The 13,916-nt window shown below is 37.3% G+C and overlaps 1 protein-coding gene across 29 annotated transcripts in view; it reads left to right on the forward strand.

Annotated features, from left to right (window-relative positions):
• Positions 1 to 13,916, forward strand: part of DLGAP2 (DLG associated protein 2) — a 443,370-nt gene that overhangs the window by 140,694 nt on the left and 288,760 nt on the right. For 12 of the 29 annotated variants that reach the window (XM_086875982.1, XM_086875996.1, XM_086876000.1 and 9 more), the window contains one exon: positions 9,619 to 9,790. The exons of the other annotated variants lie outside the window; for them this stretch is intronic. In XM_086875982.1, the coding sequence (XP_086732108.1) occupies positions 9,733 to 9,790 (58 nt within the window). In that variant the 5' untranslated portion in view covers positions 9,619 to 9,732. Of the gene's footprint in view, positions 1 to 9,618; positions 9,791 to 13,916 lie in introns of those variants that run through there. 29 annotated transcript variants of the gene reach the window in all.

Here is a 13,916-nt window from a genome sequence, read left to right on the forward strand (position 1 = left end):
TTAGCAGGCATACAGATATGCCTTCTAAAGAAGCCATCACCATTCTATTCACAGTTATCCATTATGCTATGGCACTGAAATGCAAGGTGGAAATGTAAAATACATTGTGCTTTTTTTCAGTAAATGACATTTCTTTGTAGGTATCTTGATTTATCTGTATAAGATTCTTTTGATTATTGCTACTGACTAGGTCATCAGCATTCAAATTCTAAGAAATCTTGTATTTTGCTGCAGATCAGTGGGACTGACCACTGTTTCTTAGTGCAAATTTTTAGTAGGACTTTTTAAATATCCCTTTTTCATCAAGCATAGCTCCAATATTTACTAGTGTGAAGAGACAGCAATGAGAAATGCAAGTGAATGAGGTCTGTACTAAAGTGCAGTGATGGCAGGAGATCGAGATGTTGGAGAGTTGTGGTGCGTGCTAAAGGAACCTCTGCCTTAAGCAATTGTCTGTGGAATATCAATACTGATTTAGAACCAAACTCTTATTGATTGATTGACTGATCTTATTCATTAGCTCTGGGTTCAGGCTTGGTCAAAAGCCTCAAACTACCATGGGTCACCTTTTATCTATTTGATTTAACAATATTCATTTAGACATGATACTGCAATGAAGGAGGAAGATGTTAAGAAAAGTAACTCCTGAAGGTAGACTAATAGCTCCTATTCAGGCAATTAAACTTACAAGGAGATGCATATGGTGCAGACTTACTCTTGCCAAAGTTTCACAAGCAGGCATTTCCAGATTCTGGACAAAAATGTTGCACCACGCTGTGTCAATCTGTCTGCGCCTAAGGCTGACTGTCTCTTGGATGCATGGTTATTCTTTAATATCAGGAGCTTTACTCAGGCAGAATTACTGTGCAACATATTGTGCATCACTGTGCCTTGCTCAAAGTGCTTAAGGATAAGTGCAGCTCTGGCAGGAAAATTAATATGTCCCTTTTCTGATTTATTTTATTTTAATTATGGAAAGTTGTGAAGTTGTTTAAAGCATTACATATATATAATGCTCAAAACCCCAAGAAAACTCACTCAAATATGCTCACAATCAATATTGTATATGCCAAAGTGTAAAATAACTAGGGGAAGCATATTGCACTAGGTTGTCTAGGATGGATTCAAGAAATATATTGTAAAACTTTTATATTTACAAAATCCTCTGTCCTTCTAAGTAAGATGTGTTACCTGTAAATTTTAGGAAAGCAAGTGAACTTGTAATGTTTATCTAAATTCACTGTGTCCTTGATGTTATTCACTGAGAAAATAAATGCACATATATGTTTATATGTATACATACATATGGAAGCAAAGTAATGTGAACCTGTTGCACACTACAGCAACCTGCCTCAGTCATCCGAGCACATGTCTGAAGAGAGGAAAGATCATTATCCTTATTTTGAGAATTAAGCAGAGACTGTCAGTTCCTCCATGTCCCCAAAGAGGCCTTTGGCAAAGTATGAAATTAAACACATTACTCACCAGTCTTGAACTACAGCCATAACCACTGACCTGAATGATGGACACACTGCAGTAGTCTTCAGTCTTTCATAGTAGTTATTCTTGATCTTTTTCTCCCCATCTGATAACTGTGTATGACAAAATTTTATGATAGACAGCATGGCCAATGTGTTTTCTCTAGTAATTGCCCTAGAACTTCATATATCCTGTGCAGACTCAGACAGCCATGGCTACCCAAATAAACTGAAAATTTAAATCTGGAAAATTTGGGTCTGTATGGGGACAGAGTATCTGGTAGACGTCTTTGATCTCACTGTTCCTGGAACTGCAATTAGGAACATCCATCTGTGACCCTACTGCAAGATGTGTAATATATTTCTGGGACCGAAAAACTTGTAAGAACCATGACTGGAAACTCAATATGTATTACTAATGTCAAAACCATTCTGAAATTCCATCACTGCATAATGCTGGTATGTGCTTTAGATCTAATATCACCTATAAACAATGGCAGAATAAAGCATTTACTCAAAGTGCTTGCATAGCCTCCTATAAAGTATCATAATTTGTAAAAATAAGTGTCAAGCATGCTTGACAGATAATAAAGACTTTATTGTGTAAGCTATAGCTAATTTTCTCCTGAGATATGTCAACACTATTGACATCTTCACTATTCCATCTAATTTAATCTGAACTTGCAGTAATATATGGTCATGGTGTATACATCAGCAACTGTATCAGTGTCATGCACTCTTCCTTTCTGAGTGTTATTTCTCACCGTCCCTTCAGTCTGACTTTTATTAGTAAGTAGCACAATAGTGAAAAACGTCAGTCATTTCCCTTTCTGATTGTCTTCTTTGGGAAATGGATGGGGGTACAGGAAAGGGGAAAAGAGACTTCAGACTATTGTATCCTTTCCTCATTTTATGTCATTGTCTGTAAGGATTCAGGAGGCCCAAAGTTGTGATTGCAGTGAAGGATGTGAAGCAAGATGTACTCAAGATTACACAACTCTTTTGTATTTTCCTTTAGATCCAGCATAGAAGAGTTTAAGAGGTTCCCTAAAAGAGCAGCCTAGTATTTTGTCCTTCAGAAAAACATGATTTTGTTGATATCTCTTATTACTAGAGTAGATTTTCATTGTGTGAGAAATGGCCTTAATATTACCTAAGACTGATGATGTGGACAAGAATGGCAGATATAAGCAAAGGTATAGGATAATAATACTGTTTATCCAAAGTACAAAAGTCAATTATAGGGCCATTACAATCTTCATAAGACCAAAAATAATTATATCTTTTTAATTCTTATCCTTCTTGAAAAAAACAATATTTGTATCAGGTATTTTTCATCATCTTCTCTATCTCTTTTAAAATAATTTCTTTTTCCATGTGTACCCATCAATTTTAACTTTTTCTGTGCAGGCAGCACTTTGCATAAGTGACTGATTACAAGTTCACTGCTTTCAGCCCTGGTGCAAAGATTGGAGAAACTGTAGTGTAAATGTGTGCATATCAGTTCACATGTCTCTGAATTCCCATCTTTGCACATATGCTGAAAAAGCACAGCTGGACATAAACATGTCATAATAACTCATAGTACCATTCTTCTGTTTTGTGTCAGTTTTGACAATTGACTGAAGATGCCATGCTTTGTTAATTGAAGGATTGTCTCTGGTCTTAGATGCATCTTGATGCAAGTCTGTAGAGAGCTAGAGAATGAGTCTGCATCCTCTGGCAGAGCTCTAATACCTGGTTATTTATTATGAAGATCATACTTGTTTAAAAAAATGCATAACAGTCTTCCGTGAGACCTCTGATTTTTAACTAACATGGGTGCTCTGTACAGAACTTGGTTCTGTCTGACATGCACACAAAAAAGGCCCTAATTAACTGTTTTCACTTTAACCTTTTTATTCCTTCCCACTCATTGAGACATCTTTTTAGAACCCTTAAGTCTTGTTTGTGGTTGGGAAGTCTCATAGTTATCCATTCTTTAATCTTCATCTTCCTTAAAGCGGTTAGTAGTCGTGGTAGGGTTGGATCATCACTGTGATACCATGGCACAGGATGTCACCAGGAAAAGGCCCAGTTATTCTTGGAAGACCTTTTCTCTTTTGATATCTAACATGCACTGTCTTAACTCAGCCGTAAGAGATGGTCGCTGCAGGGACCTCCAGCCAAGAGTTAATGGCAGTTCTCATCTTCAGTTCCCTTGTGCAGCACAAGTATCTCATCTGTGCCCCAGGCCATGGAGGCAGGGAACAGGATATAGATACTCTGTACTCAGGATACAGGGTACAGGACAGGCTTTCTTCTCTTTTGAGGAAATGGAGCAGAAATGTCTTGATGAGAAAATGGATAATTTCCACAGCATTTTTGTTTCAGTAGAAAAGGAGGTGAGAGGTACCTTCAGTACCAGGGACCTCCATGGATAAAGAATATCTATCTTTAGGAAGAGTTGAGGGATCTTGGGGTTGGTTCTGAGGTGGGAAGTCTGTCCCTAAGGCTTAGGGACAGTAGCCTGTTCAGGGCATAAAATCAGGGAACAGTAGCCCAGCCTATGAAGCTACCAGCTGGCTTAGGTCCCTTGGTCACATAGGAAAAAATCTCTGCCTATAGATTCAGGTTTAGCATATGGAGATGAGCCTTTTTTAATCCATCCTGTGTGTGGGTTCAACTTCTTAAAAATAGTTGCTGCAGCTGCACACTTTGAGTCTCTGTTCATTTGAAGTAGGAGGGATGCTGAGCAGGTTTACAGCACAGTGTCTTGAAGCAATGTCTCCCCACTGCCTTTAATTCTCCTAGGAACACCTTTTGCACAGGCCAAAAAGGGGTTCTGCTTATGAGCCAATATTCATATGAATGCATAAGCACTGTCTAAAACAAGTGTGAAAATGTTACCAAGAATTAACAGCACATTGAATAGACCTTTCAATTATTCATTGAGAGCCTACTTATATTCCTCTTTGGCATTATACTTAGAAGTGTAACGATGTGTTTTCTACAGATTTTATGGATTATAAAATCATAGGATTAGCCACTCCATAAATTAATCCTGATGTATGTTAAGTAACTCATTTAAAAATGGATACTTCCCATATAGGAAATGAATAATTAATTTTGTTTTCCTGGTTAAAAAAAATCCCTCAGGTGCTTTTCTGTTTTCCGCTGAAGCTGAAATTTTTTAGTCCTCTGACAATGTCTTACACCCTCCAATATGTCTTGTTTCTATGGAGACACCAATGAACTGCAGCTTGCATTCTTCTGCATATCACAATAGAAGGTTGCTTCAGAATTTTCCCAGTCTTTCACCGTTTTCATTTTTAATTAGAAATTAATCAATAGGTTCAGTACTCTTGTCTCATGTACTCACATTTACATGCATGGGCACATATGATCCCTGTGACTGTGAGCCAGCCTATAAACATAATGCATGCTTTCAAAGTTCTAATTCAGAGAACAGCACATTTTATATTGAGGCTTATAAGACCAGAATTCTGAGCTGTATTGGATGTCAGTGTGGGAAGATAGATATCTTGCATGCAGTAGATGAGATGGAAGGATTTTATACCTCATGCTTCTTAAAAATAGGAAGGATGTGTGGAGTTCTGGAATGAAAACAAAAAATATGTTGTTTGGTTCTTGGAATTCTATTAATATTATCTGATATTAATGAATTCTGTTATTATTATCTTAATTTTTTTGGCCCTCCTCATAATTTTTATGTGAAATTTCACCCCTCATGCCTCCCACCCTGAATGATCAGTTATTCCAGGATGATTTTGTGGATCTGTTTCTCTGAGCCATGTTGTTCCTTTGCTGTGAGCACAAGGATTCCTCTTCAGGGCAGCAGGAAGCAAACCCTTTTATGGCAGAACACGTGCTAGCAAACAGCCAAAGAAAGAAGCTATGTAAATTATTTTGTTTATTAATTAAAAATGTACTGTGAAGTAAACAGTATTTTTAATTATCAAGAACCAGTGAGATTGAAAGGATGCCAGAAGTTGCTACTGTCAGTGAGCACTTTGAAGCCAGTAATATGCCTATTCTTCCTGCAAGATAGTCTGAATTATTTTCCCCTGGTTAAATCAAACAGGTCAAATAGAACCAGGCTAGTGATGGTTTGGGTTTTTTTTTTTTATTATTATTATTATTATTAGCTCATATTATGCTGAAATAAATTTCCAGTAACAATTCAAAAATAGCATTTGTAGTGGCCTCATAACAGATAAATGTTTATGTAAACCACCTGGTGATGGCAACAGATTACATCTGATGCTCAGTTTGTGTACTAAGATGTATACTGAGCAACTTTTTTCTCATTTTTTCTTTGTGCTACTCAGCAGACTGTATCCTCCTGCTGTCTCATATGTTCATTGTGATCTCTAGATAAAGAGTTGGGTATTTTTCCCATTTTTTAAAAAACTTCTGAAGTTAATAGTAGTTCTTAATTGTACTTAAACAACTAATAATCCAATGAAAAATAAAGGGTTTTGATGATACACTTCTAATATTTCTTGATAATATGTTTTCATTTATGCTAATACATACAAATATACAGATATATATGTGCCCACCTTTCATCACCATTTTTGTTGTTAAACTGAAAATGTAAAAACACCATTAAGCCTTTTATAGACATGATTTCAGAGAGAATGCTTTGTTTGAAGTCTATGAACATTTATTGCACTCTCAATTTATTTCAACTGTTCAGTATTTTTGTTAACAGGCAGAAAATAAGGTTTAACCTCTAAAAGGGCCAAAGCATTACTGCTTTCTCAAGGATAATAATTGTAGCTATGCAAGCTAGCACATAACGGTTAAATATATCCTTGCTTTTGACAGAAGCGAGTGGAGTTGGAACAGGGATGAACATAGCTTATTAAATATAGCTCTTATGAAGACTGCTCTATAATTACTGTGACTTTTCTTTGTATCATTATGATCATAGGCTGATGAAAACAATGAGTTGTGTGCTTTGGAAAGGCCAAGAACTATTCAGCCAAATAAAAAAGACTGTACCTAGACTACCAGCCCTGTTAGTTTTCTTTGAGCAATCTATGTAAACAATACACCATAAAGGTTAAATAACTTCCACCAAAGCTCCTTCTTCCATTGATAAGAATTAAAAACTCAAGAGGAGAATGCTCCAAGGAGGACCAAAAATGCTTCATTCCATGAAATCAAATACATACCCATAAGCAAATCTTTTGATAGTCTTTTTAATTGAGACTCATTTTTTTGTATAAAAAGATATGCTGAGATTTTTGAATGTTCGGAAGTGTTGTCTGAAAACCTCAGAATGAAATGACCTATATACTCAAAATACTACGATTACGAAAATGCCTGATTGTCCTTTTCTATCAGCTCTGTCACTTCTCAGATTCAAAATAGTTCTGGGGACCTGAATTCAAATATTTTCCATCTTTTCTAAGCCATGAGAGATTTCCGTGTTTTTTGTCCCCAAAAGAACAAATGTCAAGGGTATGATCTTTTGGTCTAGATTATATCCATTCTTCCCACATCTGTGTTGATCCAACTGGGGAGGCAGCAGACACTGATGTAGTTGCTGTATGTCAGGAGTAGCGTACTTGAGCTTTTCAACAAAGACCTTGGTCAGTGCCAGAATCCACTGTCTTCAAGAGTGCCCTTTCTTGTGAAGCTTTGCCCCATGTGTACTTACTGAAAACTAATTTTTAGGGGCCAAAACTTTGACACACCTAAAAAATTCAGCAGCTCCTGTCTTCTTTGTAATGAAGATTAATAATTTAGTTTTTCTTATTTTTAGATTTCATGAGGCAATTGAGGTTCATCAAAACCAAGCAGTTTTGATGCAGAAAACCAGACTTTCAGTATGAAGAAAATGTGAATCAGAAATTTCAAAGACAAAGTTAGGGGTTAAGAGTTGTTGGTATTGACTATCAGGCTTGCAGAGCTGCAAGGACCACTGTGTCTGAGATGAGGGATGGTCACGCTGCCTGTTTAAAAAATCACTTGACAACTCCTTCTGTGAACTAAGCCAACTTTATATTAGAGACATAAGGTTCATTGCCTTGCCTACATGTACTGGAAAACTTATCTGAAGGCTCACATTCCTGATGGTTGTTATTTACCTTCTCACTTCTAGCCTAATTTATTCTCAGTTAGTGTGTTTGCAGGTCACCAGTAACTATGCAGGTAAAATAATTATTTTCCTTCTCTGTTTATGTTTTCTGATGTTTAACAGACATCTCTCATGTTCCCTTAATTATGCTGGAAATGTATTTGGAATTGTTTGTGTTTGTGATACATTCATATATATTTTCACCGTGTGTGTCTATTTATGTAAATAATATTATCTCCTATTTAGTATTATTTGTCTATTATCACATACCCTTCTGTTCAGCCTTAAAGCGACCTAATTGTTTTATCAATTGTATGGAATTAATTCAAAGATCTCAAATCTGTAAGGGTAAACTTTATGGTGTGAAATAGTGAGTATGAAGAAGTAAAAAGAAAGGAGAACTGAAGCAAGTAGTTCAAAACCCAGTCTGAAGCAAATACAAACTTTCCAGTAGGTTTGGTTTAGACAAAAGCAAATACATAAGCAGTCAGATTTTCTATGCCAAGGTTTCACAAATGGCTTTCTGGTAGTGCCACAATTAAACATCAGTCAATTGAAAGAATAACTTAATGAAACCAATTAAAATTAATGATTTTGACAAATCTTTTTTGATTTGTCTTTTTTGACAAAGGCTTTTAGACCTTCCTGCAGAAACCTTGGCTGGTGAAATGTTTCAGTTGTCCAATGTGCTGCTATAATGATTGGCCTCTGTTTCAGCCTTATTTAACAGTTTCATTAATAGTATTAGGGAAAGCAAGTGAACAGCATGTTAATGAAGTCAGCAGATGATGTAAACAGCAGGAAACAGAAAATAAACAACACTTAGAGGTTAGAAACACGAGCAGGAGGAGTTATCAATGTATCATATTCTGATTGAGAGAAATGAGAAGCTAATGCATCTGTGATAAACTAGTTCAGAACTGCTTTTATATGCCTAATACATAATTAAATACACAGAAATGTACACATTCAATTGCACTAAAACTTTTTATTTTCTGGTTATGAAAGGTCCAGTTTGTAGTCAGTATAATGTCTAAAAGGAACTACTGTCTTTGAACAAATATGCAGATTGTGTAAAAGATTAGACATATAATTGCTGAGTTTCACACAAGTAAGTGGATTGTAGGAGCAATTTGCTGTTGGTCAGGCAGGGGTAACGTAAGAGGAAAGACAGAAATGTAATGAATGAATGAACAAAAAAAGGAATGGAGAGGAAGATTGCTGTTATCCACATACCTGAAATGTGTAAGCATTTAAAAAATATATGGCTTACTTAGCATTACCACAGATTTGATATCTTATCAGGAAAATGTTCTTTATTAGATGAAAGCAACCTATAGCCATACTGAATCAAGATTAAAAAAATATACATACAGTCTGTAAAGCACAATTTAGTGCTGTAGGCTTCTACTTGCATACAGAAATACCAAGTCTCTCCAATACCCCTTGCTGGGAGTACATGTTGCAGAATTCCTAAAGATTATATGTAACCTATATATTTTTCCCCTCTTCCCCAACAATATCCAAATGATAATTTCCCAGGTGCTCCATTCAGCAAGGCCAATCCCACACAAGCTTTAAAATATTTCCCCTTCCCCGGTGTGATGACATGCACGCTGCAGGCAGACTGACAACTACCTCCTCCAGTTGGAACATATAATCATCAATACCCTTCTGAGCTCATTTAAAATGTGACTAACTTAAGCCTCAGCTCATACATTGTCAAATCCCACTTGGTGAGTCTTGTTCCTGTTCCAGCTGGAGATGGGCCCACGCTGGAATTTGGGAATCTAGTTTTCACGTTCCAAAATTGAACAAAGAGACTCGGAACTCATTTCTAGTTTCCTAAACTGCAGTCATGTCTGTAAGTAAAATGCTGAAACATTAGTTGTCTGGGAAAAATAAATGAATGATGATTTTAAGAGATATGCTGTGGCTACTCAGTGCAGTAGCTTCCAGCTTTTTGGTGCTGTTCCCAGAAATGCTTCAACCATGGTGAGGAGCTCAATTCTCTAATTAAAAAAAAAAATTGTATCAAATATTTTTCAGCTTTACACTCTCAAATTAAAGCTTAAAAACCTCCAAGGAAGGAAAGGAGGCCAGATTGGAGGGGGAGGAGGTGAGAGGAAGGAAACGGGTGGAGAAAACCACTATATTCCCAAGATGCAAGGAAAGTTGAAAAGTAGAAGAAAAAATATATTAAATCAGTGTAAACTAAGAGGTAAGTTTAAGGCATTTTTTTACATTGAATGTATGTTTTGTTGGGGTATTTTTAGCAGTAAAATTCTGTATACTTAACAAACATTTGAAATACATTTAAGTGAGGTAATTGCTTTTTTGTTTTCAATTTCTTCTGCTGTAAACTTAATCTATATTTTTATTAAGCCTTTCAAAGGATGTGTTGTGCTGGGATTTTGCTGCTTTTCTGCTGTTGCTGGGTAAAATTGTCTATTACCTCACCAATGACCTACATGAAGTGAAACAACATCCCATGGCAGCAGACAGGTTGTTTCATTGTAGAGCTCAGCTGCAAAAGTTAATTGTTTATGGAGACTTAATGGGCATTGTGCTCCTACTTACCTACCTCACTGCAATTCAGTAGTGTGTTAGTGTAGCTTAGGAAAAGAGCCCCTGAAGTAATAGATTGTGGTATAGTTAGGAGGATAGTTGACCTGTGTTCTTAACTTGAGGTCAGAGCAGTGTATTACATTGTTTATTAGTGCTGTTGCTGTTATTGCTATTTGGTGTGCTGCCTATGCTGGGGTTGTATACGTTGAGTTTTGATCAGAGACCACATGCCAGCTGCTGAATAGTAAAGCTTGGTGCACTTAAAAGCTCGTTTGTTACTGGGATGTTTGTTGCTATACTGCCAAGAGCCTGCCAGAGATGCAACAGAATATAAATATTGGCAGTTAATATGACTGTGCTTGTATTGCTGCACCAAACACTTTGCACAGTTAAGTTTAGAAAGCAAGGAAGCAGAAATCTAAAAGAAGTGGAGGCAGGTGTAAGGAGGATTTGCACAGCTGTACCAGCTGGGCAGAGCAGGGAGGCAGAGATGTTCCTGTAGCCCTCAGCACCTACTGCATATATAGACCGGGTTACTTGCAGTATTTTTATTTGTGAAGGTTGGGGACAGTATAGGGTAAGTGCAAGACAGCTGCTGAAATGGGAGAGACAAAAAGCTCTCAGTAGCTGATAGTGAAAAACAATAGATGAGATTGAAGGGATAGGAATAAGGGTTTGTAGGGAATGCTGCCACCTTCCTGTCTGATCCATATCCAGCTTCTGTTGTGTCTGGTCCTCTCAGGCTGGAGGTCATACTGTGTATAAAAGCTTCTGACGTCTCAATTGTTCATGGTTTTATCCAGTCTTGTTTTTTAACATGTTTGCACTATTGATTTCAAAAATGTTATGGAAATAGGCTCTATAAATTAATTACATTGTCTTTGGTTTAAGCCTTGTGTTTGATTATTTTATGGATTTCCTCAAGTGTTCTGACTGTGAAAAGTGAATGCTTATCATTGCTACCTTAAACTGTCTGCTTATTAACTGAAAAGTTGTGGTCTGCTTAGATTCCTCACTTCTCCAAATATCTGGCCGTCCTTGTTCCTCTGTACATTTTCCAGCCGTGTTATGTACCTTCAGTGATTCGGGTGAAAATGTTGGTGATTTGCTGCCTTCTGAAGACACGTATGTCTAATGACTATCTTGCTTGCTTGCACTCGCCACTTAGCCTTCCTTAACTTTTCTAAATTTTTTTTTCAGAGTTGAAATGAATACTTAAATATTTCTACAGATAGCAGTTATATAAATATATGCATGGCAGCTGTGCACTTCAAGATGAATATATTATGGATGAAGAGCTTGAATGCCACAGTATTTGTACTATTTTTATTCAGACACATCCTGAGAATTTAGCATCAAATGGCCTAATTCTGCTCTGAATCTACAGCCAGTGAATTAAACCAGAAACTCCCACCAGACTTCATAGGATCAGACTCTGCTCTGCCTATTAGAGAAAAGAGCTTGACATCACTTTCAGAGTTGTTCCGAGTTGTGCATGAAGCTAGATATTAAGAAGGGTAGTCTTTTGTAAGAAAGGAAACCTGGGAAAGAAGAAACCCCAGTTGTTTAGTGGATGTAATGGTGGTGCTGAGGCAAGCAAGAAGATAGAGATGGCTGAGCAACAAGAGCTGTGAGGGGCAGGCAGGGAGAGCTGGCTGGCAGATGAAGAGTGAGGGGAATGAAAACACAGCCCAGCAGGCAGGCGGCCAGCAGCTGCAGTTACAGACCCCAAAAAGTGACAGGGGTGCTAATACACTAGTCAGATACTCTGATACCAGAATTTCTTCAAACTTCCAAAGGGCTTTGGACACCTGTGAGGGTAAATGGGAATAAGACATTCTAAGGCACCTGTGCCATTTTCAGCCTTGAGGTGTCTCACTTTAGAGGTGTCTCACTGGACAGCTGATGACTCTTGCAGTCTTTATTTTGTTCTGTATGGATTAAAGGAAAGCATTTTCCTCAGACATTTGGAAACCATGACCTATATTTTAAACAAATTCTTAAATAAATAATTAATATGGCTATTTAATCATAACTCCATCACCAGACAAAATTATCCAGCCAAGGAGTTAATCACAATTATATTCTTCCCAGTACCTGGCATGTGTTCTTGTTCTTTCTCGTCTGTGGATGCTTTGAACAGTAAAGGAACCCTTTTAAGCTGATACAGTTTAGCTTGGTATGAGGCTAGAAGGAAAATAAATGTTTAAAATTCTACATAGAAATAGGGAAAGCAGAGTTTGGACATTTTCTCAATGTCCAAAGATGCCTTTGCTCACTGCTAATGCAGCAAAGGAAAATAGGGGAACAATCCAGAAAACACCATATGTAAAAATTAGCCATTTACTTAGAAACAAGCAGCTATCCATAGGAATTGGTGTGTTGGCATTAGTACATCATTTACCAGGTGTGTTCTATCAGCTTCACTTCACAACAGATGTAAGACATAGCTTGTCATGAAGAAATTCAGGCTAGCATTAATAAAGCATGGCAGCACTTCAGGAAGAAAAGCTGCCTTTGACACTGCTTATTTGAGGATTTATTCAAGTGTGCAAACAGGTTGAATCCAGCCAGCTAATAGCAAGATGGGGTAGTAAACAACAAAGTCAGTCTTCTATCATGTGCTACCATGAGCTTTGCTATAGTCTTGGATTGTCCTTTTGAGACAGGGACTACCTCTCTGACTTAAATGGGAAAATGCTTGGTAATACCTCAACTCATTCAATGCAGTATTCACTCATCTGCAGCTGGATCAAATGGAAAGGGAACAAAATGGTGTCAGCAATTTAAGGACTCTGACTTGAGTTTTGCCAACAGTTCTATTGGTAACTGGAAATACTAAAGGCTTTATCATTGCACAATACGTGTTTTGGCCAAATGCTGTCCTTTTCCCTTCTCTCAAGTTGTGCCCCAGCAGTGTCCCTTGCATTAAGCATCTCTAGATGACTAATTTTTGCTCTTTCTGCACAGTGTGTATCCGTCCATTGTCCCTAGGTTTAGAAAATAGATAAATATGCATGAGAGTTGGGAAAAGAACTGAAGGCAAAACAAACCCTTTTCCTCTTAGAAAGTTATCTAAACTGGCACAGGACAGCCCCAATAGTTGTTCCCCATGTCTGCCATGCAGAAGGAACAGTGGATGACACTTTACCTAAAGCAGAAATGTTTAAATGCTAAATAGATTGGAGAAAGAAAGGTGTTGTTTTTCACTATGTTCCTATATCTGAGGTGCTCTATGCAAAGCACCACACAAATTAAAAAAACAACTCTATCTTCCACAATTATTTATATCCCTCTAGAGAATGCCTCCCTCTCCTGAGGTGGCCCTTCATCTTTCCCCAGTAGTACCTTTTTCATCAAGGACACTCTGCGTGTAGTCACAGCAACTGTTAGAAATGCACAAAGTTCCAACGTGAACTTCGTCCTCTTTTCATCACTATGAACACAGACAAAAAGAGAATCAGAATCATTTAGGTTAGAAATTATTCAAGTTCATTGAGGCTAACTATTGACCTAACACAGCCAGGTCTACCTCTAAACCATGTCCCTAAGTGCCACACATACGTGTAAATAAAATCAGGTTCCTGTAATATATTAATTTCCATTTCCAGATACACTACTTAAATATTGCTCTATAGCAAAGTATATTAGAATTGTCCTGTCCTCACTAGATTTTTCTTCTCATTCTTCCACATTCAGATGTCTTCTTGTGCATTATTCAAAAGGAATGTCACAGGTGGTTTCCTGCCCAGCAATACTTGGGCCTTTTGGGTTCCACT

Source organism: Cyanistes caeruleus, chromosome 2, assembly GCF_971803275.1.
Source record: "Cyanistes caeruleus chromosome 2, bCyaCae1.hap1.1, whole genome shotgun sequence".
Taxonomy (NCBI): Eukaryota; Metazoa; Chordata; class Aves; order Passeriformes; family Paridae; genus Cyanistes; species Cyanistes caeruleus.